The sequence below is a fragment of the Pelodiscus sinensis genome, chromosome 19 (genome assembly GCF_049634645.1).
Source record: "Pelodiscus sinensis isolate JC-2024 chromosome 19, ASM4963464v1, whole genome shotgun sequence".
NCBI classification, from domain to species: domain Eukaryota; kingdom Metazoa; phylum Chordata; order Testudines; family Trionychidae; genus Pelodiscus; species Pelodiscus sinensis.
This window is the reverse complement of record NC_134729.1, coordinates 26,139,372-26,163,883: the sequence shown is the minus strand read 5'-3', so window position 1 is coordinate 26,163,883 and position 24,512 is coordinate 26,139,372. Positions and strand designations below refer to the sequence as shown.

The 24,512-nt window shown below is 45.1% G+C and overlaps 1 protein-coding gene across 1 annotated transcript in view; it reads left to right on the top strand.

Moving 5' to 3' along the window:
- The window catches only part of LMNB2 (lamin B2), a 51,443-nt gene that overhangs the window by 1,754 nt on the left and 25,177 nt on the right, over positions 1–24,512 (top strand). Inside the window, exon 2 of the mRNA XM_075903162.1 lies at positions 13,889–14,025. Within this exon, the coding sequence (XP_075759277.1) occupies positions 13,889–14,025 (137 nt within the window). The remainder of the gene's footprint in view (positions 1–13,888; positions 14,026–24,512) is intronic.

The following is a 24,512-nucleotide window of genomic DNA, read 5'->3' as shown; positions in this document are numbered from 1 at the left end:
TGGGGTGAGCCTGTCTTAGCCTCCTGCACAACCACCCAGAAGCCACCTGTGGTAAGTGGTGCCCAGCTGGAGCCTGCATTCCAAGCCCTGGCCTCAGTCCGGAATCCCTCCTGCACCCCAAACCGCTTCCCCCAGCCTGAAAAAAGTGAGTAAAGATGGAGGAGGGAGTGAGCAGGGGCAGGGCCTTGGAGAAAGGGTGGGAAGGAGGGTGGGGCAAGGGTGTTTGGGTTTGAGAGAGATCCTGGATTGCACTTAAATTCAAAAAGTGATCTCATGCTTAAAAAGGTTGGAGCCACTGATATAGACATACTGTTTTGCTGTAATTAACTTCCAAGGTGGCCTTCATTGTACATCATTGTGTTTTCATGTTGCATTCGGAATGACAGGAAAATACTGTTTGCCTGTCAAGGAGTACTTAACTTTTTTTTTTTTTTTTTTTTTTTGCAAAGGAGCAAATCACATTTAGGGTAAATGAATACACGTGAATGGCTTTTGAAAGGAGCTGAGTATTGGACTTTATAGTTAGTCACATATTTACTTTGCTGTACAATGTAGTTTGGATATGCAATAGTTTGGAAGGATGCATTTTAGTATATTTGGGTGGCATGCAGGTTAAATGACACTTGAACGAGGATAGATATTTTACCTGCTATTGTACATGCATAGAACCCACATTGTAACAGTACTAAGAAATAAAAATGTTTAAACTTTTGTGAGAGGCTGTCAACACAGGTATTGATGCCAAGAATGACTAAAGGACTTGGTCTCTTAAAACTCCTTTTTTTTCCTTCTTTATTTTAATGCTTGGTATTGACTTGTGGAAAAATGAGATTGTTCCTGGATTAATGTAGTAAGTTATGTATGAGGAGAATTTTGTTTGAATAGCAAGTCTACTGAAGAACTAAACTAAGTTCAAGAACTCTATTGTTTTGTTTACTGTTGTGCAAAAAGGTTAGTTTCATAGTACTAGTAATCGTGTAACACGTATTTTGAACCAGTTATAGGTGTTTATAAATATTAAACTTCTGTAGTGTACCTTTTCCTGCTTAGAATAATGCATTCGAAATACATTCATCGTATTTAATAGGAAGTCCTGAAGGGAAACATTTTTCAGTGCTTGGATGTATTTTAAGGCTTTTCACCTCTTGAAGACTGGTGAATAGTCATTGTTCGAGTAGTAAAGAGGCAGTTTTTTTTCTTTTACAGTCTTGCAGTAATTCCATATGCAGTATTTTGACACCTGCTGATGCTCCCCCAAGCTTTAAACCAGGCTTGGCAAGTTATGGCCAGTGGGCCGGATCTAGCCCACCAAGCCTTTGGATCCACCTTGCCGGGACTCCCTGTCTGTTGCAGCCCCAGGCCACTCAAAGTGTCTGTCTGCTTGATATGCCTGTCGGCTGCAGGGGAGAAACTTTCCACCTTAGTGCAATCATCACAGCTCCCATTGGCCAGTTCTTCCCCGCCACACGGCATATTGAGGCACATGGAGCAGCCCGCCATGGGCAGCGGCAAGCAGAGAGCCAGCGAAGTGCTCAGGTGCCATTATTACCTGCTTAATCAGGGATTCACCAGCAGGGCGTTGTAAACAGGAACTTAACAATTCATCTGAAGGACAGTTGGGCGCTCACACATGCAACGAAACTGTCTGCCCATGTGACCCAGCAAGGATTTTTCCAATACACAAGAGTTAGAGATGTAAGGGCTCACCTAGACTACACGGAAGATTCAGAAGCGGATATGCAAATTCCACGAGAATTTGCATATCTTCTTCCGATCTCACTTTCAAAAGCAGAGCTTCAAAAGTGAAAGTAATCAAGATGTGTTTTTTTTCAACACCCCCTTTTTCAAAAAGCTGCGTAAACCTCATTTTTTTGAGGAAAAGTGGCTTTTCAAAAAAGGGGGGGGTTGCTGAACCCCCCCGCCTTGATTACGTTCACAGCCCTGCTTTCGAAAGTGAAATCGGAAGATATGCAAATTCCCACGGAATTTGCATATCTTTCGAATCTTCCGCGTAGTCTAGGTGAGCCCTAAGTGACTAGTCAACAAGTGACTCAACTAGTCCCCCTTCCCCGTTGCCTCTCTCACAGAGAGGCAGCAAGGGGGGAAAAGAACTGGAACTGGTGCTGAGGAGAGCAGGCTTAACCCCCCCCCCCCTTCCCAGCACCATATCCGCGGGGGACAAGGGAGGCAGAGGTGTAGTGGGGGACTGCACGTGAGCTGGGAATCAGCTGTCCTAGCTCACACCTGGTTCCCCTTGCTGCACTTTAGCTTTTTAAATGTATTAAGAGCAACCAGGTTCTCCTCCCCGCCCCCTCCTCCCCAATCCCTTCCTACTAGTCAATCAGCTTGATTAAATGCCATTTAGCATCCCTAACAAGAGTTGAAGTATAATAAGGTGGGGGGGGGAGTCTCTAGCCTCCTTATTTCACTCTTCAGATACTGATGTTATGAGCAGTCAGGGATGCTGAAATACTTAGCCTATACACAATGTGCTGCAAGTGGTGCATGACTAGGATTAATCACTGAATTTGGATCAGTGCTCGGATCATTAATTTTCTGGTCTAGCATGTGATGTGAATGCTGAGACAACCCCCAAACACTGAAGTAAGGGAGGTGGTCCCAGGCTGAAAGGAAATCCACCAATGAATTGAGAGATGCTGTAACATCTAGTATGTGAGAGTGCTTGCTTCAAGAAATCTTATTTAGCATCTTAAAGTTTAGGAATTAGCTTGTGTTTTTTTCTTGTAACCAATGTTAATAAACTGAGTAAAGTATTTGAAAACTTCCACTTGAGATGACAAGGCTAATGTACATTCTTTACCCATTGCTGGAGTGATAAGCTGAGTTTGTATGGTGCAGTGGACTACTGAATGGTACAAGATGCATATTTCTGGACAGCAAGGCTGGGAATGAGGGATATATGGGTGTTATCCTGTATGTGATACATTGATGGCTGGGTATAGCATTCATGTGTTCAGCTGGGAGTGACTGTGCTTACTGGAGGCCGAGAATGAGTGGTGTGTTTGTTATTCCCTAGCAGTGTGAAAGGTATCCTAGGCTGGCGAGCTTAGGGGACTCTGCAGTTCAGGTTGCACCTTGAGGAATGTCACCGCAAGAAATCAAAGAATACAGTGAGCCCTCGCTACTTCGCGGTTCGACCATCGCGGATTCACGACATCGCGGACTTTTTTCAAAGCCTCGGGGGAAGCCGGCGGGGGGGCATCCCAGGCGCGCCTGGGCTGCTCCCCCGCCGGAGCCCCTCCGCGGCTTTCAAAGCCTCGGGGGAAGCCGGCGGGGGGGCATCCCAGGCGCGCCTGGGCTGCTCCCCCGCCGGAGCCCCTCCGCGGCTTTCAAAGCCTCGGGGGAAGCCGGCGGGGGGGCATCCCAGGCGCGCCTGGGCTGCTCCCCCGCCGGAGCCCCTCCGCGGCTTTCAAAGCCTCGGGGGAAGCCGGCGGGGGGGCATCCCAGGCGCGCCTGGGCTGCTCCCCCGCCGGAGCCCCTCCGCGGCTTTCAAAGCCTCGGGGGAAGCCGGCGGGGGGGCATCCCAGGCGCGCCTGGGCTGCTCCCCCGCCGGAGCCCCTCCGCGGCTTTCAAAGCCTACTTCGCGGATTTTCAGCTATCGCGGTCGGGTTTGGAACCTATCTACCGCGATAAACGAGGGTTCACTGTATGTAAAGAATATGTGCTATCTCCTACAATACACAGAGAAACCACTACAATCACTGTGCACATTGACAAGCTTATATTCCTAGATAAACCACCTGATATGCAGTGGCCTCAGCCAGCTCTGCAGAATGCATACGATCCTGCTGAATTTGTGGGTAACATTAATAGTCACCACACAGTGGGGCTATGAAAACAACATTGCACGTGAAGAACTGACAGACTGGGGTGTTGGCAAAGGATGTGCTCCTCCTTTTTGATGTTGCTTTGTTCTGCCATGTGCTAACCTGAGGTTCACCTCTAAAGATGATGCAGGTGTACACATGCCTGTGTTGTGGATCATCCTTAATGACTTTCTGAACAGCCAGTACACAACAGTACTGCCCTTTATTGGCACTCTAATCCCAGTTCTCTGTTCAAAACCAGCATTAAATTGGAACTTTAAAAATGCAGACTGGATTACAATGACTGCGGACAATAGTCTCCCACATCCCCCTCCGATGTCAAAGGATTTTGACCATTCTACTGCAATCCTAATCTCTGTCGCAAAGAACATGTTTCTTGCTGAGTTACAAGGAGCTCTTGGCTCGTCCACCAGTACAACGTATAGAGCTTCAGAAACAGGAGAAGCCCTCCTGGTGTGAATGCAAGCAGCAAGACAGAAATCATGGTTGAATGTGTAGATGGTCTAAACTTCACATACTAGAGCTCACATGCTTGAACTTTCTGAAACTGCTGAAGACTGCAGATCCCACACCCGCTGCAAGTGAATACCAGTGCTAGGACTGCTTAGCTTTTATGGATGCCAAAATAGCTAGTAGACAAACAGCATCACAGACAAGTCCAGCATCACCTTGGGCAGGTGACAGCTACGTGCATTCCAGTCTCCAAAGGACCATTTACAGGTGAAGGGATAGATGCAGCCATTGCAGCTTCAAAATTGGGAAAAGCAGCAGGAAAAGATACATCCTGAGTCCTATGTAATTTGGGTTTGCTGGTATGAAACTATATAAAGCAGTTTTTCACCAACATCCTGCAGTACAGTGAAATCTCTGATGCATGGGGGAGAACCCCCAGTCACTGCACTTCTCAAGCCTGGAAAACCTGCAGCTCACCCTTCTTGAGTGCACAGTGTGGAAGTGTGTGATTGGGAACTGCATTGGTCCCACTGTGGATGCCATTCTACTCAAGGAGCAAGCTAGTTTTTGAATACACATGTGGCTGTGACCAGGTCCTGACCCTCACTACAAACTTTGAGGCTGGATTCCAATGAAAACTCAGAACAGTACAGCTTTTATTGATGGGCTGGTGACGCATGACAAGGTGGAATCACAGAACCATAGAGCTGGAAGAGAATTCAGAAGGTCATCAAGTCCAGCCCCCTGCTCTAGGCAGGACCAATCCCAACTAAATCAACCCAGCCAGGGCTTTGTCAAGCCGAGACTTAAACACCTCTAGGGATGGAGACTCCACTACTTCCCTAGGTAACCCATTCCAGTGCTTCACCACTCTCCTAGTGAAATAGTTTTTCCTAAGATTTTCCTTCAGAACCTCTCCCACCACAGCTTGAGACCATTGCTCCTTGTTCTGCCATCTGTCACTACTGAGAACAGCCTCTCTCCATCCTCTTTGGAACCTCGCTTCAGGAAGTTGAAGGCTGCTGTCAAATCCCCCCTCACTCGTCGCTTCTGCAGACTAAACAGACCCAACTCCCTCAGCCTCTCCTTGAAGGTCATATGTTCCAGCCCCCTAATCATTTTGGTTGCCCTCCGCTGGACCCTCTCCAATGTGTCCACATCTTTTTTGTAGTGGGGGGCCCAGAACTGGACACACTACTCCAGATGAGGCCTCCCGAGAGCTGAATAAAGGGGAATAACAACATCTCTGGATCTGCTGGCAATGCTCCTCTTAATGCAACCTAATATGCTATTAGCCTTCTTGGCTACAAGGGCTCACTGTTGACTCATATCCAGCTTCTCATCCACTGTAACCCCCAGGTCCTTTTCTGCAGAACTACTACTTTAGCTGGTTGGTCCCCAGCCTGTAACAATTAAAAAAACATTAATGGAGATTGCCTGTCTCCTAGAACTGGAAGGAACCTTGAAGGTCATCGAATCCAGACCCCTGCCTACACAGCAGGACCAAGTACCATCCCTGACAAACTTTTGCCCCAAATCCCTAAATGGCCTCCACAAGGATTGAACGTGCAACCCTGGGTTTAGCAGGCCAAGGCTCAAACCATTGAGCTATCCCTCCCTCCCAATGCTTGGGATTCTTCTGTCCCAAGTGCAGGACTCTGCTCTTGTCCTTGTTGAACCTCATCAGATTTCTTGTGGCCCAGTCCTCCAATTTGTCTAAGTCACTCTGGACCCTATCTCTGCCCTAAAGCATATCTACCTCTCCCCCTAGTTTAGTGTCATCTGCGAACTTGCTGGGGGTGCACTCCATCCCCTCATCCAGGTCATTAATAAAGACATTGAACAAAACCAGTCCTAGAACCAAACCTTGGGGTACTCCGCTAGAAACCGATCACCATCCTGACATCGAGCCGTTGATCACTACCAGCTGGACCCAGCCTTCTAGCCATCTTTCTATCCATCTTACCGTCCATTTATCCAATCCACATTCCCTTAACTTGCTGGCAAGAATATTGTGGGAGACCATATCAAAAGCCTTGCTAAAGTCAAGGTATATCACATCCACTGACTTTCCCATATCCACAGAGCCAGTTACCTCATCATAAGCTAATCAGATTGGTCAGGCACGACTTGCCCTTTGTGAATCCATGCTGACTATTCCTGATCACTTTCCTCTCTTCCAAGTGCATCAAAATGGATTCCTTAAGGATCCCTTCCATGATTTTTTTCTAGGAACTGAGGTAAGACGGAACAGTCTATAGTTCCCTGGATTGTCCTTCTTGCCTTTTTTGAAGATGGGCACTACATTTGCCTTTTTCCAATCATCCGGGATCTCTTCCGATCTCCACGACTTTTCAAAGATAATGGCCAAAGACTCCTCAGTGACATTTGCCAACTCCCTCAGTACCCTCGGATGCATTAAGTCCGGACCCATGGATTTGTGTACGTTTAGCTTTTCTAAATAGTTCAAACAAGCAAATTATGAACGTGGATAATGGGCTACCACAAGTTTCTGTACTCACTCCCACACACTTCAATGCACAGAAGGGATATGTATGAAATGATGGTACAGAATTTTGCTTATACTGATGGTGTGGGCCTTGCAACAACTCAAGCCTCTTGCTTTAAAGAACTGTCTCTTACATCTGACTTTAAGATTATGGAAAAGTACTTTCAAAAGTGGCATGTTGATCTTTCTTGAGGTGATCATGAAAGAAGCCTCTGGTAGGAGTGGGCAGTAATTTTTGATGGGGGAGACTCTCCTGAGAATTTGATGAGTTGTCAAGAGGTGCACTTTTCTAAGATATAAATGGAGGGGGTGTAGACTCTGGGATGGAGGGTGAATGCAAAAGGAGCTTGGTGCAGGAGGGTGAGTGGAATCTGGGAGGTGATTTGAGTGCAGGAGTAGATTCTGACTTGGAGAGATGTTGGAGGGAGTGCAGGGTCTGGGAGTGAGTTGTGACTAATGTTAATGTTCTCTAAGTTGTGGGGCTTGTGTGGCTCAGGAGAGACTGAAATGCTGCCCAGCTGATTAGCAGAGTACTTGTAGCTATCTTGGTGGGGGCCATGGGGAGGGGAAGAGGGCTCTGCAAGCTGCCTGCACTTGCAGGCATGGCCCAGGCAGCTCCTATTGGCCGGTTTCTAACCAGTGGGAGTTGAGGCTTGTACTAGGGGCAGGAGCAGCTTGGGGAGACTCCTGTCCCAAGGGGTGTGTGCACATGCTGGCCCCAGCAGCAGGATGCTTTGAGTGACATGCTGGGGCATGGCAGGTAGGGAGCCTGCCTCTGGGCCTGCTGGGTTGCAGGACATTGGCAGTCCAGAGGGTCATGGCTGGCTGCATCTGAATATTTGATGAGCCCGATCCAGCCAATGGGCCATATTTAGCCCGCTCCTGCTCTAACGTGAAAGCTTGCATCAGCATGATTCAGTTAACTGGAACCACTTGGGAGTTAACAGGCCTATTGCAGAGATTGCACTCATGGACAGTTTGTATCTAGGCAGCTGAATCAGATGAGGGAATCTTCATGGGAACTTAAAATCAGCACTTCTGTTACATTGAATCTTCAGCCAATACAGAAAGTTGTATGCCATCTGTGAAGACATAGCCACAGCATGAGAATTTACACACACTGAGGACTACCCAGGCCTTTCCATCTGGCAGGTTATGGGTAACCTACTCCAATAATGCCTGATATCACCCCCCCCCCCCCACCCTACACACACACACACACACACTCCTTGTGGACCATATGTGACTACTTCATGTCTCTGGATCTAACCAGGGAATGGGAGAGTGTGTGGACCTAATCTGACACAATAATCTCGGGATACAAAATTATATAGGAATGATAGACTAGGTTTTGAAAGAAAGCATAGTCAAATGCAGTAAAAATCAAACTGTCATACAATCCAGATATGATTAGAAGATCCATGTTTGAAGTCTGAATATACTGTTGGCCACTTGAGCAGGATGGTGATTGTGGAAAATTAGAGACTATAAAAATAGAAAACTCATCTGAAATTCCCCATTCTCAGGATTGGATGCAGAGAGAAAATTTTCAGACACCATTAATGATGTAGCTTCAGAGCAACTAGTCCTGGAACCTTTCAGGGACAGAATTCTTGATTTAGTCCTAAATGGTTCACAGAATCCTGGTCCAATGGGTGAAAGCAACTGACCCACAAAGTAATTGAGACCATAATATATTTAAATGTAAATCTCTGTGTAAGTAAAATTACCAAAGTAGCCCACCACACTAGCATTAAACTTCAGAAAGGGGAGCTGCACAAAAATGAAGAAGCTAGTTAAATGGAAGTTATGCCTGTAAGCCTCATGAAATCTTCTTACCATAGTAGAGGCTCACGTTAAATGTATATACCAAATTTAAAGAAAAGCATGAGGACCCAAAAGGTGCCATCCAGGGCCGCATTATGACTTTCATGGGCCCTAGGCGCTTTTGCCTTCGTGGGCCCCTTCCTCCATAAAAATTATTTTTAATATTTTTTTTATATAACTTTAAATACTTCAACATTTTTTTTCTGATTTAGGCAAAATTTAATAGATTTTCATGGGCCCTAGAAGTTTCATTTTTTTCTGACGTGAGAAAAAAATTAAAACATTTTCTTCGACCCTAAAAGTTCATTTTTTCTTCTGATTTTAAAAGAAATTAAAATATTTTTGTGGGCCCCTAAAAGTATCATGGGCCCTAGGCACTGTGCCTAATGGATAAGTCGGCCCTGGTGCCGCCACCTCCATACAAAGTAAAGGAAGAAAAGGCAGAAAGACTCCTATTGAATCCCACTGAGGACTCAGATTTTTAATATCAGAATGGACTAACCATGTGGCCATCAGTAGGCTTTCCTGAAGCCCTGCCAGCCTCCTGGGTGTCACTGGCAAAGCAATGGTCCCTCCCTGCAGTACTCAGGGGTTCCAACCTCATAATTCAGCCTCTCCCCAGCTTCAGAGGCAGGCTTTAGTGTCTCCTTCCCCCCAGTTTCCACCTTGAGGCTCTGGCTATGGGCAGGTTTATTGAAGTCCTCAAATCATGACTTAAAGGCCTTAAGTTGCAGAGAATCCACCATTTACATTAGATAAAACCTGCAAGTGACCTATGCTGCAGAGGATGGTGAAAACCCACTACAGTCTCTGCCAATCTGACCCAGGGGAAAATTCCTTCCTAACACTCAAGTATTGTGGCCAGTTAAATCCTGAACATGTGAGGAAACTATAAAGGAGTATAACCTTTGGCAAGTCAAGTGTAAAAGTACAATTAGGTAAACCAAAAGAGAATCTGAAGAGCCGCTAATAGAAGATTTAAATTTACAGGGGAAAAAATTAGTCAAACGCAGAGCCTTTGACCATCAATGTGGTAAAGGAGCACTAAAGGAACACACGGGAATCTAAAAGAATTTTTTGCATTGATCTTTACTGCAGAGAATGAGGGCGATTACCAAACCCGAGCCATTCTTTTTAGGTATAAAATCTGAGTAACTGTACTAGGGTGAGGTGCCAGTAGAGATGATATTGGAGTAAATAAATAGAGTAATAAGTCAGTAGGACCAGATGGTATTTGTCTAAGCGTTCTGAAGGAACTGAAATATAAAATTGGGTAATTACTAAGTGAGGTATTTAACTTACCACTTAAATCCAGTTTCTGTACCAGAAGACAAAGTGCCAGAGGTAATCCTGGCAATGACATACTGGTAAACCTACATTTAGTACCAAAAAAATTGTTTGAAACGATAATCAAATATAGAAATCTCAAACACATAGACTAACGTGTTTTATTGGAGAAGAGTCACCATGTCTTTTTGCAAAGGTAAATCATACCTCACTAATCTATGAGAATTTTTTCAGAGGGTCATCACAAAGGTGATGCAGTGGATATAATGTACTTGGACTTTTAGAAAGCTTTTGACACAGTCCCTCACCAAAGGCTGTTGAGGAAACTAAGATGGCAAAGCATAAGAGAGAAGGTCCTCTGGCTCAGCAGCTAGTTAAATGATGAGATCCAAAGGGTAGGAATAAATGGTCAGTTTTCAGTGTGGAGAGAGAGAGGAATATGGAAAAGGGGGTAAGTAGAGAAGTGGAAAAATTTTCAAGATGATACAAAACTACTCAAAATAGTTAAGTCAAAAGCAGACTGGAGTTACAAAGGGGATCTCTCAAAACTGGAAAAGCGACGAGGAGTCCTGTGGCACCTTATAGACTAACTGAAGTGTAGGAGCATAAGCTTTCGTGGGCAAAGACCCACTTCGTCAGATGCATGTCCTTGCCCACAGACAACCCGCCAACCTGAAGCATATTCTCACCAGCAACTACACACCGCACCATAATAACTCGAACTCAGGAACCAATCCTTGCAACAAACCTCGGTGCCAACTCTGCCCACATATATACACCAGCAACACCATCACAGGACCTAACCAGATCAGCCATACTGTCACTGGTACATTCTCCTGCACATCCACCAACGTAATATATGCCATCATGTGCCAACAATGCCCCACTGCTATATACATCGGCCAAACAGGACAGTCCCTACGTAAAAGAATCAATGGACACAAATCTGATATTAGGAATGGCAACATACAAAAACCTGTAGGGGAACACTTCAATCTTCCTGGACACACAATTGCAGATCTAAAAGTAGCCATCCTGCAGCAAAAAAACTTCAGGACCAGACTTCAAAGAGAAACTGCTGAGCTACAGTTCATCTTTAAGTTTGACACAATCAACTCTGGATTAAACAAAGACTGTGAATGGCTTGCTAACTACAAAAGCAGCTTCTATTCTCTTGGAATTCACACCTCCAGATCAGCTGCTAGAAGTGGGCCTCATCCTCCTTGATTGGATCACCTCATCATCTCCAGCCTGATCCTGGCCTGCATATTTATTCCTGCCTCTGGAAATTTCCACTACATGCATCTGACGAAGTGGGTCTTTGCCCACGAAAGCTTATGCTCCTACACTTCAGTTAGTCTATAAGGTGCCACAGGACTCCTCGTCGCTTTTGCAGATTCAGACTAACACGGCTACCCCTCTGATACATAAAATTCAGTGTTCATAAATGTAAAGTAATGCACATCTTAAAACACACATGCAAAATGAGGGGATCTGAATTAGCTGGCCTGGAGCACCCATGGAGTTGGCACCTATGTTAGGAACCATTAGGAAAGAGATGGATAAGACAAAATATCATAATGCCACTATTAAGGATGTAAAAAGGGTTAGGAAAAATGTGTGTAACCAATTAAAATGCAGGACAATGTAGCACTTTAAAGACTAACAAGATGGTTTATTAGATGATGAGCTTTCGTGGGCCAGACCCACTTCCTCAGATCAAATAATGGAAGAAAACAGTCACAACCATATATACCAAAGGATACAATTTAAAAAAATGAACACACATGAAAATTTTTTTAAATTGTATCCTTTGGTATATATGGTTGTGACTGTTTTCTTCCATTATTTGATCTGAGGAAGTGGGTCTGGCCCACGAAAGCTCATCATCTAATAAACCATCTTGTTAGTCTTTAAAGTGCTACATTGTCCTGCATTTTGCTTCAGCTACCCCAGACTAACACGGCTACATCTCTACCACCAATTAAAATGTAATCAGTTACACAGTTAAATGCCAGTATATTTTTGCCTTGTGGTTTGCCGGCCAGTGCCAGCACCGTGGGAGTTTAACCGATAACCAGAACTGATAAGCATTAGTTTATTGGTTAACCAGTTAAACTGTTACATCCCTAGCTCCTATATAAATCCATGGAATGCCCACATCTTGAATATTGCATGTGATTCTGATCACTATCTCAAAAAAGAATATGCAATATAATCTTAGTTAACGGGCATCTTGGGAATGGTTAATTACTCAGCAGTATTTGTGTGATGGATTGCCCCTCTTTCTGGGATGGCACCTGATGTGCAAGGATCCCACCGAACCCCCTATTCCACCAGCCTTAGTGCCCTCAAGTGTGTCCTTGCTGCGCCAGCCCTTAAGCCTTTTCCAGCACACATACAGGTGGAGTCATGTCCAGCTGCAAAAGAACACAGACCCTGACTTCAGCTCTGTGTGGGAAGACTTAACTTGGGGGGTTGCCCAGAATTCAGTTGTACACCACCTCTGGGTGCATGCCCAAAATTGTGTTATCTTGGATGGCACTGAAAACTGTAAGCTCATGGAATTTGCTTTCTTCCTCAGCATGGAGGAAGATAATGCACAGCTTTCAGAGCTTTTTGCCCCCTTCTCCCCCATTATGAATTGCACGATCTGGGTTTTAGAAAACAAAACATCTACAAAAGATAGATTTTAAGAGACTCTAAGGACTAATAATAAACATGCATATGAATTCACTATTGAGACTGGCTACAAGTAGTAATTTTCTCACCCTAAATGAGATCTTTTTCTAGCCTGGGTCCAGTCCTTTGCTCAGTTCAGTGTTAGATGTTTCCAGCAGTCATTTTGAGTGGGGATTCTGTAAAGAGAAAACCAGCCTTGATTATTTCACTCCCCAACCTTAAGGGAATACGGCAGGAATCCTTTGTTTCCCAGTTAGATCCTACTGCCTCCTAGTGGAAAAACACCAGCAGTTCAAGCTGGCGTTCCGTACCAGGTGACATCATTATCTGACACTGGTGTCAAAGCAGCATTTCAGGAAGTTGGGAGGTTAGCATCTTCAGTCCTATTATCTTCCCTAATGGCCCCTCCAGGCTGATTGCATTTTGTCCGGTGGGCATTTCCCAGATGCAAACCACAGCTGTGATAAGTATCCTGTTTTCAGATCTAGAAATGATGCATACATACAAATTGGATATTCATGTTTAGTAAAACATAACCAATCCAGTGACGACGACTGCCATATTCATATTATAACATTTCTATGAATATGGGGTGTAGTGTAACAGTTTGTAACTGAACAAAATGCATCTCCAGCAGTTCATGCTTTGTCTAGCTGCGTCTGGAACCTAGCCCAGAGCACTTGCAGGCAGCTTCTTTGCTGGGCTGGGCTGGGCTGGGCTGGGAGTGTGTGTGAGTGTGAGAGAGAGAACACCCATGGCTTACAGGAAAGCAGCATAGACTGCAGTGCTGTTCTTGGACTGGCAGCGTGGGCTCAGGGTGTCCTGCATGTGGGGGCAGGGACAGGCATCCCATATCTGCCTACCTTTTAAGATGCAATACAGGCAATGTACAGTATTTGCTTTTTTTGGCAGGGGGTAAAGGGGTCTTTGCTGCTGCCTTGATCGGTAGGGGGGGGAAGAGATAAGTACCTCAAGTAACAACAGTGTATGTGGGAATAGATACTGTCTGATCTTTGGGCTTAATCCACTTCGGTTTGGTTCTTAGACTTGGGGTGCTGCAAGCCTGAGAGTGTTCATTTTATTATTTTTGTTCTTTAAATAAATCTTTAAATGAATCCCTTCTAAACAATAGTTCCATGCTTTTTGTTCATGGTGTATCTGTATCTTGTCTTCAAACAAGTATCAAGAAACCCATTAGTGACTTTCATAAATAGAGATTTTTACTCTCTTTGAAATTCAGTCTTCAGGACAATCATTGTGTCTATTTCTTTCCCTGTCTTAGGTGAGTGGAATCAAAACGCTCTATGAGTCTGAGCTGGCTGACACCCGAAGAGTTCTGGATGAGACAGCCAGGGAGAGGGCCAAACTACAGATTGAAATAGGAAAGCTGAGAGCAGAAATTGATGAAGTCAATAAGAAGTAAGGAAACTAAACTTCAATGATATTTTTATTCCCATTTAGCATATTATGGATTGGGATTGATGGATATCTTTCTAAATGAGCTATATGTAGCTCAACAAGAGGTTATGAATAGGGATGTAACATTTTGATTATTTGGCTAATTATAGTTGATGCACTTTGCATGACTATTCGATTAGTCCATAAGGGTGCGTCCACCTCTGAAGGGTAGCAAAAGCTCTGTGGGGAGCAGTCCCCATGGTATTTCAAAGGGGCAGTGCCACATGGAGCCCGGGGTCAGCTGTGGACTCCCCCACTGACCCCAGGTTCCACGAGGTGCTGCTGCTTTGAAGTACCCTTCCCCTCCCCCCGCTGCCTCTTTCTGATGGAGGCAACAAGGGTGGGGGAAGCGAGTGGTTGACTAGCCTGTCGACTAGTCGTTCACATCTCTAGTTATGGGCATGATGCGGGAATCACTTGGTGAAATTCTCTGACCTGCTTTTAGCCAGAATTCTGACCAGATAACTGTAATTGCATCTCATGGCATTAAAATTTGACCACCTTCTTGAGTGCTTGCACGTAACCATTTCAGTACAGGGATGTGTGTGCCTCAAGTACTTGTTGTTGGAAAATTTTCACAAAACTGATCCAACTCAATTCTAAGTTCAAATTAACAAAAATTACCACATTTGCATCAGTTTATAAGGAACCAGGCTTAAGTTTTCAAGAGTAACTAATAATATTGTGTTTGCAACTTGAAACTGCAAAGGGTTTTTGATTCTCAAGGATCAGGTAGGCAGCACTTGAGAACATCAGGCCCCCTTGTTAGTGGTCTCGAGCTGAGAACCCCACATTTAAAGTCAGTTAGCATTAGGGATGTTAAATACAGGCAGTATGTTTTTCTACCTGTCTCGCTGATCCACAAGGTTCTGATGAAGATCAAGTGGGGCTGAGCCCAGGCCACATTGGACCACTGGAAATTTGCCTGCTGTTACACCTCTCTTGCAAGGTAGCCTTCCTGGTGACCATACCTTGGCCTGAAGGATTTCCGATGATCCAAGCTCTCACTTCAGAATCCCCATATGTGGTCTTTTTGAGGGACAAGGCCCAGCTGTGCCATTTGTCATTCTTCCCAAAAGTTGTATCGGTTGTATTGCAGACATGCAATTTTTCTGCCAGTGTTCTACCCTAAACTGCATGAATGGGGAGGAACCAAACCTCTGATCAGATGTCTGGTGTGCCCTGGTCTTCTACGTACAGAATACCAAACCATTCTACAGATCCACTCAGCTGTTTCTAGCAATAGCTGAAAGGTTTTCATATTTGAGCATTGAGAATTTTATTGACTAGTTGATGGCAATTCCTCAAGCTTCTTCCACAGCTTTTTTGCACAGGTTCCAATACAGGAGATCTGCAGGGTGACAGCCTGGTCATTGATTCATACATTCACCATGTGATACGCCATTACACAGCAGGCCATAGGCTACATCAGTTTTGGCTGGGCTGGGCTGTATTACAGTCAACCTAGGGAGGTAAGAGAGTAGTTGATGAATCAACTACCCAGTAAGCTTAAGCTTATCAGCTAGTAGAGTGGACTACTTGCATTCCCCTACTCCTCTATCAGAGGCAGCAAGGTGAAGAGCTAGTGCTGGGGGGAGCTGGTTTAAAAGCCAGTTCCCCCCAGTACTGTCTTCAAATATAACTGGGATGGAGGAGGGGAGACTGCTCCAGCAGCAGCCCCGGCCTTGGGGATCCCAACTTCCCGCTGGGACCCCCCGTGGACAGGGGATGCTACCAGCTGGGCAGGCAGCCCCCCTCAGTCCTGGCTTGCGCAGGGACCAAACTCCACTCCAGCTCTGCAGTTGAAAACGCAGTAGGAGCTGGGGGCAGGTGCCTTTTAAATTGCAGTGCTGCAGTGGGGTTAGGTTCCGGCACGAGCCGGGTTTGAGCGGCTTTGCCTTCCCCTATCGAGTAGTGGATAAAAAAATTCTATCGACTGCTCATTACTAAAATGACCTAAATGTAACATTCCTAAGTCAGCCTGTCCTTGATTTTTTTGAACCCACCTCTGTGGCAGCTAGTTGTGAGTCAAGTACACTGGAATGATCATATGCAAGCACTTGAAGAATTTAGTAACTTTTCTGTAACTGTTCTTGATATGTTGCACATGTCCATTCCAAAACCCACCCTCTGCCCTCCTAGGAGATGGTGAATAAGAAACTGAAGGAGGGTAAGGTTGGCAGGGCTGCATGCTGGTTCTGTGAGTGTACGATACCAGAGGGGGCTAGAATTGACCCAATGGATACCACCAAGGGAAAAATTTCTAGCAACTGTATGCTTGAGATGCGCTCAAATGTAAATTGGAATAAACATCAAAGGTGAGTAATTGGGTTTTGCCTGTGTCTGGATATGTTTAAATTTAATAGGACAGTGTGTATGGACCTGGATTTGGTATAATATACCCAGGACTTGGAAAAACTAGACCTTGCCTATTGAGATACTGGAGGAGGGGGAGGGTGGTCTGAATCCACTATACTGCTTCTGTGGAATCTAAGTTCTGCTCCTACTCCAAACAGCAGCAGAGCAGTAGTAACAAGACTTACCAGGTTCACTGTTTGTATTCAGATTTCCAGAAAGCCTTTGACAAGGTCTCTCACCACAGACTCTTACGTAAATTAAGTTATCATGGGATAAGAGGGAAGATCCTTTCATGAACTGAGAACTGGTTAAAAGACAGGAAACACAGGGTAGGAATAAATGGTACATTTTCAGAATGGAGAGGGGTAACTGGTGGTGTTCCCCAAGGGTCAGTCCTAGGACCAATCCTATTCAACGTTTCCATAAATGATCTGGAGAAAGGGGTGAACAGTGAGGTGGCAAAGTTTGCAGACGACACTAAACTGCTCAAGGTAGTTAAGACCAAAGCAGGCTGTGAAGAACTTCAAAAAGATCTCTCAAAACTAAGTGACTGGGCAACAAAATGGCAAATGAAATATAATGTGGATAAATGCACATTGGGAAAAATAACCCCAACTATACATATAATATGATGGGGGCTAATTTAGCTACAACTAATCAGGAAAGAGATCTTGGAGTCATTGTGGATAGTTCTCTGAAGACGTCCACGCAATGTGCAGCGGCAGTCAAAAAAGCAAACAGGATGTTAGGAATCATTAAAAAAGAGATAGAAAATAAGACGGAGAGTATCTTATTGCCCTTATATAAATCCATGGTATACCCACATCTTGAATACCGCGTGCAGATGTGGTCTCCTCATCTCAAAAAAGATATAGTGGCATTAGAAAAGGTTCAGAGAAGGGCAACTAAAATGATAGGGGTTTGGAACGGGTCCCATATAAGGAGAGATTAAAGAGACTGGGATTTTTCATTTTGGAAAAGAGAAGACTAAGGGGGGATACGATAGCGGTCTATAAAATCATGAGTGGTGTGGAGAAGGTGAATAAGAAAAAGTTATTTACTTGTTCCCATAATATGAGAACTAGGGGCCACCAAATGAAACTAATGGGCAGCAGGTTTAAAACAAATGAAATGAAGTTCTTCTTCACACAGCGCATAGTCAGTCTGTGGGAAGTCCTTGCCTGAGGAGGTTGTGAAGGCCAGGACTATAACAGGGTTTAAAAGAGATCTAGATAAATTCATGGAGGTTAAATCCATAAATAGCTATTAGCCAGTCTGGGTAAGGAATGGTGTCCCTACCCTCTGTTTGTCAGGGTGGAGATGGATGGCAGGAGAGAGATTGCTTAATCATTACCTGTTCAGTTCACTCCCTCTGGGGCACCTGGCATTGGCCACTGTTAGCAGACAGGATACTGGGCTGGATGGATCTTTGGTCTAACCCAGTATGGCCGTTCTTCTGTTCTTACATTCTTACTATTCAGTTGACTGATACAGGCAGTCCCTGGGTTATGTACAAGATAGGGACTGTAGGTTTGTTCTTCAGTTGAATCTGTATGTAAGTCGGAACTGGCGTCCAGATTCAGCCGCTGCTGAAACTGATCAGTTTCAACAGCGGCTGAATCTGGATGCCAGTTCTGACTTACATAGGGTATGTCTACACTACAATGTTAGTTTGAACTAACGTACATTCATAGCCGCTACACTAGCGCTCTGCTAGTTCGAATTTGAATCGAACTAGCGGAGCGCTTAGTTCAAACTAGGAAAACCTCATTTTACGAGGATTAAGCCTAGTTCGAACTTACTAGTTCGAATTAAGGGGTGTGTAGCCCCTTAATTCGAACTAGTGGGAGGCTAGCCCTCCCCAGGTTTCCCTGGTGGCCACTCTGGCCAACACCAGGGAAAATCTATTGCCCCCCTCCCGGCCCCAGACCCCTTAAAGGGGCACGGGCTGGCTATGGTGCCCGTGCCAGGTGCAAGCCTGCCAGCACCCAGCCGGCAGACCCTGCACCTGGCACGGCACAGAGCCACCCACCCGATGTCCCCCAGCCCACCCCCTCTTCCCGGGACCAGGCTGGCGGCTCCCGGGAGCTTGCCCTGGACCGCAAGAGGCGGGCACCTTCCTGGGCTAGTGCGGACATCGTGGACCTCGTCCACGATCTCTGCACTAGGCACAGGAAAGTGGCCGTCTAGGGCAGGAGAGCTGCCAGCCTGGCCACCCAGGAGCAGGTGTGCATGAAAATCAAGGGGGTCCACTGAGACCCCCGACCCTGAGCCCTGAGCTTACAATGGCCGCCCTGGGTCAGACCAAATGTCCATCTAGCCCAGTAGCCTGTCTGCCGACAGCGGCCAACACTAGGGTCCCTGGAGGGGATGGACCGAAGACAGTGAGCAAGCCATTTGTCTCGTGCCATCCCTCTCCAGCCTTCCACAAACTTTGGGCAGGGACACCACTCCTACCCCCTGGCTAAGACTACTCCATGGACCCAACCTCCATGACTTGATCTCACTTCCCTTTAAACTCTGTTCTAGTTGTAGCCTTCACAGCCTCCTGCAGCAAGGCGTTCCACAGGTTAACTATTTGCTTTGTGAAGAACAACTTTCTGTTACTAGTTTGAAGCCTGCTACCCATTCCTTTCCTTTGGTGTCCTCTAGTCCTTCTTTAGGGGAACTCATGAAGAACTTTTCTGAATGCACCCTCTCCACCCAACCCCTGCTTTTAGAGACCTCTATCCTGTCCCCCCTCCGTCTCCTCTTTTCTAAGCTGAACAGTCCCTGTGTCTGTAGCCTCTCTTCATCTGGGACTTGGTCCCAACCCCTGATCATGTTAGTTGCCCTCCCCTCTCCCAGCCTCTCTCTTCCCCTCTCCCACCTCCTTTTCCCAGTCTCCTCCAGTTTTGTTCAATAAAGACAGAGTCAATGTTGGAAGAAACGTTATCTTTATTTTGTACATCAATAAGAAGGGGGGCTAGGAAAGGGTAAGTGGAAGGAGGTGAGGGAGGAATGGGGTACGAGCCCCCGATGGGGAGGACTGGGCTGGCTCTGCAGGCTTCTGGGGGTGGAAGCTCTCCTGCAGCCCCCCGATTGCCCCCTCTCTCCAGATGGCAGCCTGCGGCAAGTGCAGCCGGGCTGATGGCCGAGTGGTGTGATGTGCCCAGTGTGGGTACTCCGGGCACTCCAAGCCAGAACTTCTTTGCAAGCGGGGCACCCCTTAGAACTGTCTGTCCGGGGTGGGGGTCGGGACCCTTTAAGCGCAGCCCTCGGCTAGCCTGAGACAGCAGCTCCACGCTCTATGTCCTCCTCTGATGCCCTGCCGGCACTGATTCCGGCCATCCTTAAGCCCGGTTCAGAGTCCACTCAATGTCCACTAATTCGAACTAGTTTTTAGTTCTAGACGCGTTAGTTCGAATTAGCTTAGTTCGAATTAACTAATTTGAACTAAGTTAGTTCGAACTAGCGCTGTAGTGTAGACATACCCATACAGATTCAACTTAAGAACCCCAGGCGTCCCCAAGTCAGCCACTGCTGAAACTGATCAGCGGCTGATTCCAGGAAGCCGGGGGCAGAGCAACTCTGCCTCGGGCTTACTGTAGTCAGCTGCTGGTCAGTTTCAGCAGCGGCTGACTTGGGGATGCCTGGGGCAGAGCAGCTGGGATGCTGCCGGGTTGGTCCAGTAGCGCCGAGGAGCAGCGCTGCGGGACCAACGCAGCAGCGCCCCAGCTGCTCTACCCCAGGCGTCGTGGGCAGAAAAGCCTGGTCTGCTGGGGGGGAGGGGGCACTAGCTGCGCCCCCCACCCCTCCCAGCAGACCAGGGAGACGCAGAGCAAAGCCGCGGAGGACGCCCACAGCGGGACAGCCCAGACGCACTGCAGCTGTCCCGCTGCAGGCATCCTCCGCGGCTTTGCTCCCCGTCTCCCTGGTCTGCTGGTCAGACCAGGGAGACAGGGAGCAAAGCCTCGGAGGACGCCCACAGCGGGATAGCCCAGTGCGGGTGGCCTCCGAGGCTTTGCTCCCCGTCTCCCTGGTCTGATCAGCAGACCAGGGAGACGGGGAGCAGCTTTTCTCGCCCCGGAGAATGCGGGCGGCGGGACTGCGGCTCACCTGGGCGTCCCGCCGCTCCCGTCCTCCGGGGCAAGAAAAGCCCCGTTTGTAACTGCGGATCCGACATAAGTCGGATCCGTGTAACTCGGGGACTGCCTGTATTTAACATCCCTAATGCTAACTGACTTTAAATGTGCGGTTCTCAGCTCGAGACCACTAACAAGGGGGCCTGATGTTCTCAGGTGCTGCCTACCTGATCCTTGAGAATCAAAAACCCTTTGCAGTTTCAAGTTGCAAACACAATATTATTACTCTTGAAAACTTAAGCCTGGTTCCTTTTAAACTGATGCAAATGTGGTAATTTTTGTTAATTTGAACTTAGAATTGAGTTGGATCAGTTTTGTGTTTAATATTTGGAACTAGGTGCTTTTCAGAGGCTCTCAAATCACATTCTGAACAATAAAGCTCTTCAAAGTTCTGTGCGCCATTTTACTGGTAAGCAAACTGAGTCTCAAAAGAGTGAAGCTTTTTGATTAAGGTGATGAGTGAGTCAGCACCAAAGAATATTTGAATAAAAATGAATCTTTCTATTACGTGAACACTTTGTACAGGAACAGTTCTGACTGCTAAGTTTTAACACCCAACTCAAGTTTGTGTTTAGTTATCCACTAACGTTTGGTCTCTTGAATTTTTCACTACTTAATGATGCTCATGGCTCCCTGTGACTCCTTGTCTAGTGATGACACTTGGCATTCTTTGTATGTCTCTAGGTGTATCCAAAAGCTAGGTAAAGCTTACCATTTTACTATCAGGAAAACACTCTGAGGGAAAGTGGCGTGTCCCCGTTCACCTGCATATTCCAGTACAGTCAATGCATGGGGCATTTCTGCATTTAAATTGGAGTGCAGGAGGATTCCAGCCTTTATGAACCCTGGCAGAGTCCAAGATTTGCTGTTGACTCAGATTTCCATATTGTATCTGTGTTGAGACCAATCTTCCCTCTTTTTTAATCTATGTGCAGAATAAATTCTGTGTGCACCAAGGCATGTGCTAACATGCACCACCGATAGAAACACAAAACCTAGCTGTGGCTGTTCTAAGCAGCTGGGCAGTATTTGAATGTCTCCTGAACTGACGCACAAGCACCAGTTTACAGGGAACCCTGGTTGAGACCCATTGGGCTAGTACACATCTTTCTGGCACTTCAGTATAGAGTTAAATTTAAAAAGTAGTGTCTTCCACTAAAAGATCACTTACTGATTAAACTTGTACAAGTAATTGTCTCTTTCAATGTTACAGTTAGTATTAGTGTATTTAACTTTGCTGCAGGATGCAAACATGCTAATGGCAATCTTTCTGCTTCTGAATGATCTGTTTGTGTAGGGTGCAAGTTTTGGAAAGAAGCTTTCTATGAAGAAAACATCTTTGCATTGCTGGATGTTTAGTTTCTGCAAACTTGAACAGTCAGAATTCATTTTGTTCCATATTTTAAGTTTTCCTGAATGACTTGTTTTTGTTTCTTCTCATCTTGCAGCTTGTAAACAATAGGAGATAAATTAAGGATGACTGAGTTGTCTCTTTTTTTAGACAATCCTTCTCTGCGGTCATTAAAACAGGCAAGCAGAAATGACCTGATCTTAATCTTATCCAAATGACAGGGCATCAACAGTGCATTCCTTTCTAAACAGTACTTCTCTTCCATCCATAGTCCTTGACCAAAGAATGCTATATGATCAATATTGAGCATGTTAAATTACTCCTAGGGTATGTCTACACTTGCACCCTAGTTTGAACTAGGGATGCAAATGTAGGCATTCGAAATAGTCACTGAAGCGGGGATTTAAATATCCCACGCTTCATTAGCAAGATCTCACCGGCGTGTTACTCCGATTAAAAGTGTAACATTAGTTCGAACCAAGGGGTTTGGTTCGAACTAACGCGTCCGGATGTGCACTTTCACTTTCATGATACTATCTGTATATTTTTAGTCAGTCTCTAAAGTGCTACAGGTCTATTACTGTTATGTTTTGTTAGTTACAAACTAACATGGCTACCACTAGGGAGCTACTGTAGAGAAAGCACTTACAGGAAATCAATTTCAGTAATCTTTCTCTTCCAATTGGTATGTACTTTTAGTAAATATGGGCAAGCACACACATACCAAATGGTTTTCAATGGGTGATTTTAAACTGCATATTGTGAGTAAATGCCAAATTTTTAGCATACTTTTGTTTTAACTTCTGTGCAATTATATGAAATATTTGAAATAGTTTGCAGTTCACCTTGCACTGACTGGATCATTGTTGATGCCAAAAGATATGGGTAAATAACTCTGATCTGAAAATCTGCTGCTAGTTCAAAACTACTGGTGTTAAACAGTTGCTAAAATTTGATTCCTCTGCATGTGTTGTTGTTGTGGGAATGCTAATTTATACATGTGGCAATTGTATAATCATCCACATTTTTATAATTTCTCTAAAAAGATGACATACATTGGGATGAAACTTGACAGTCTTGATCTGAGCTCATTAATTAGTTCCTGTGTTATGCTGAAGAAAGCTTGTATTCTGATTTTATATTTTGTCCATGTTACACGTATAAAATTTGTAAATGAACGATACAGGATGCAAACTAATGGTGATAAAATAACTTTAGAAGGCTTTTCTTGTAGAAGCAAAAAACAGGACTGTGTAGCACTTTAAAGACTAACAAGATGGTTTAATAGGTGATGAGCTTTCGTGGGCCAGACCCACTTCCTCAGATCAAATAGTGGAAGAAAATTGTCACCACCATATATACCAAGGGATACAATTTAAAACAATGAACACATATGAAAAGGACAAATCAAATTTCAGAACAGAAGGCGGAGGGAGGGAAGGGGGGGGAGGTAAATGTCTGTGAGCTAATGGTATTAGAAGTGATAATTGGGGAAGCTATCTTTGTAATGGGTAAGATCATTAGCGTCTTTATTCAAATTTGCGTGTAAAGTGTCAAATTTAAGCATGAATGACAGGATTCTCTTTGAAGTGAAGTCTTAAAAGGTCTTTGAAGCAGGATGCAGGTAATCAAGTCGTTGAGACAATGTCCTTTCTGGTTGAAATGTGAAGGCTACAGATTGCTTGTCTTGGCTAATGAGTTAAAATCCTGTGTAACTTGAGTTAAGAACACACATTATTTCAAAGTAAAACACCATTAGCCTGTGCCTCCATCAGATTCATAGATTTCAAGGCCCAAAGGGATGATGATGATGATCATCTAGTTTAATTTCCGGTATAATTTTCCCCAAAATGAAATAAAGCATTCAGGAAATGCATGGGATACCAGAGACTTAGAGGAAGTGGCATAATTTTTCTAGCAAAGTGCATGTCTAAGCAAAGGAAGCTAGTAAGTTTCGTCCTTTACATTTAACTTCTTACTCAGAGGCCTATAGGAATTTCACTAATTTTCCAGATAATTCTTAATGAAAGTTTAGCTCGTGTTGCTTTCATTTTATTTTATCTTCAGCAGTTGTATGTGAATCTTTCTCTGAAGGATGTAATAAGCCAGAAAACTGTGGCTCCTGATGAAGGCTTTATGTGCCTGCCCTCTCTTCTCCCCCTCAAAATTAATCAACATTTGCAAACAGCATATAAACTTTTATGTGAATAGAGGCTAGTATCCTAAATCCAACACTTTAAAAAAAAATCTCCTTCCCCCACAGAAATTGTGTAGGCAGATTGTTTCTTCAGAGATTGTTCAATGATGAAAAATTCAACTGAGGGAATCTTCAGCCAGAGTCCCAGGATGTAGGGCTGCCTATTAAAAATGAAGAAGCTAGGTGAACTATACAGAAGAAACGAGTAGGAAAATCAACCGAGCCTGAGACAACACTGTCCACCTACTTTCAGAAGCAAAAGAGGGCTTTATAACTCATTGTCAGGCCATTCTACTATGCCTGTAAGGTTGCTACCATGTTGGGAATGTGACATCTAATTAATTCTGTTGTTTGCTTCTGGGAAAGTACTACAGAAATCCAGTCCCAGGTAAAGGAATTACGCTGCTACTTCCAGAAA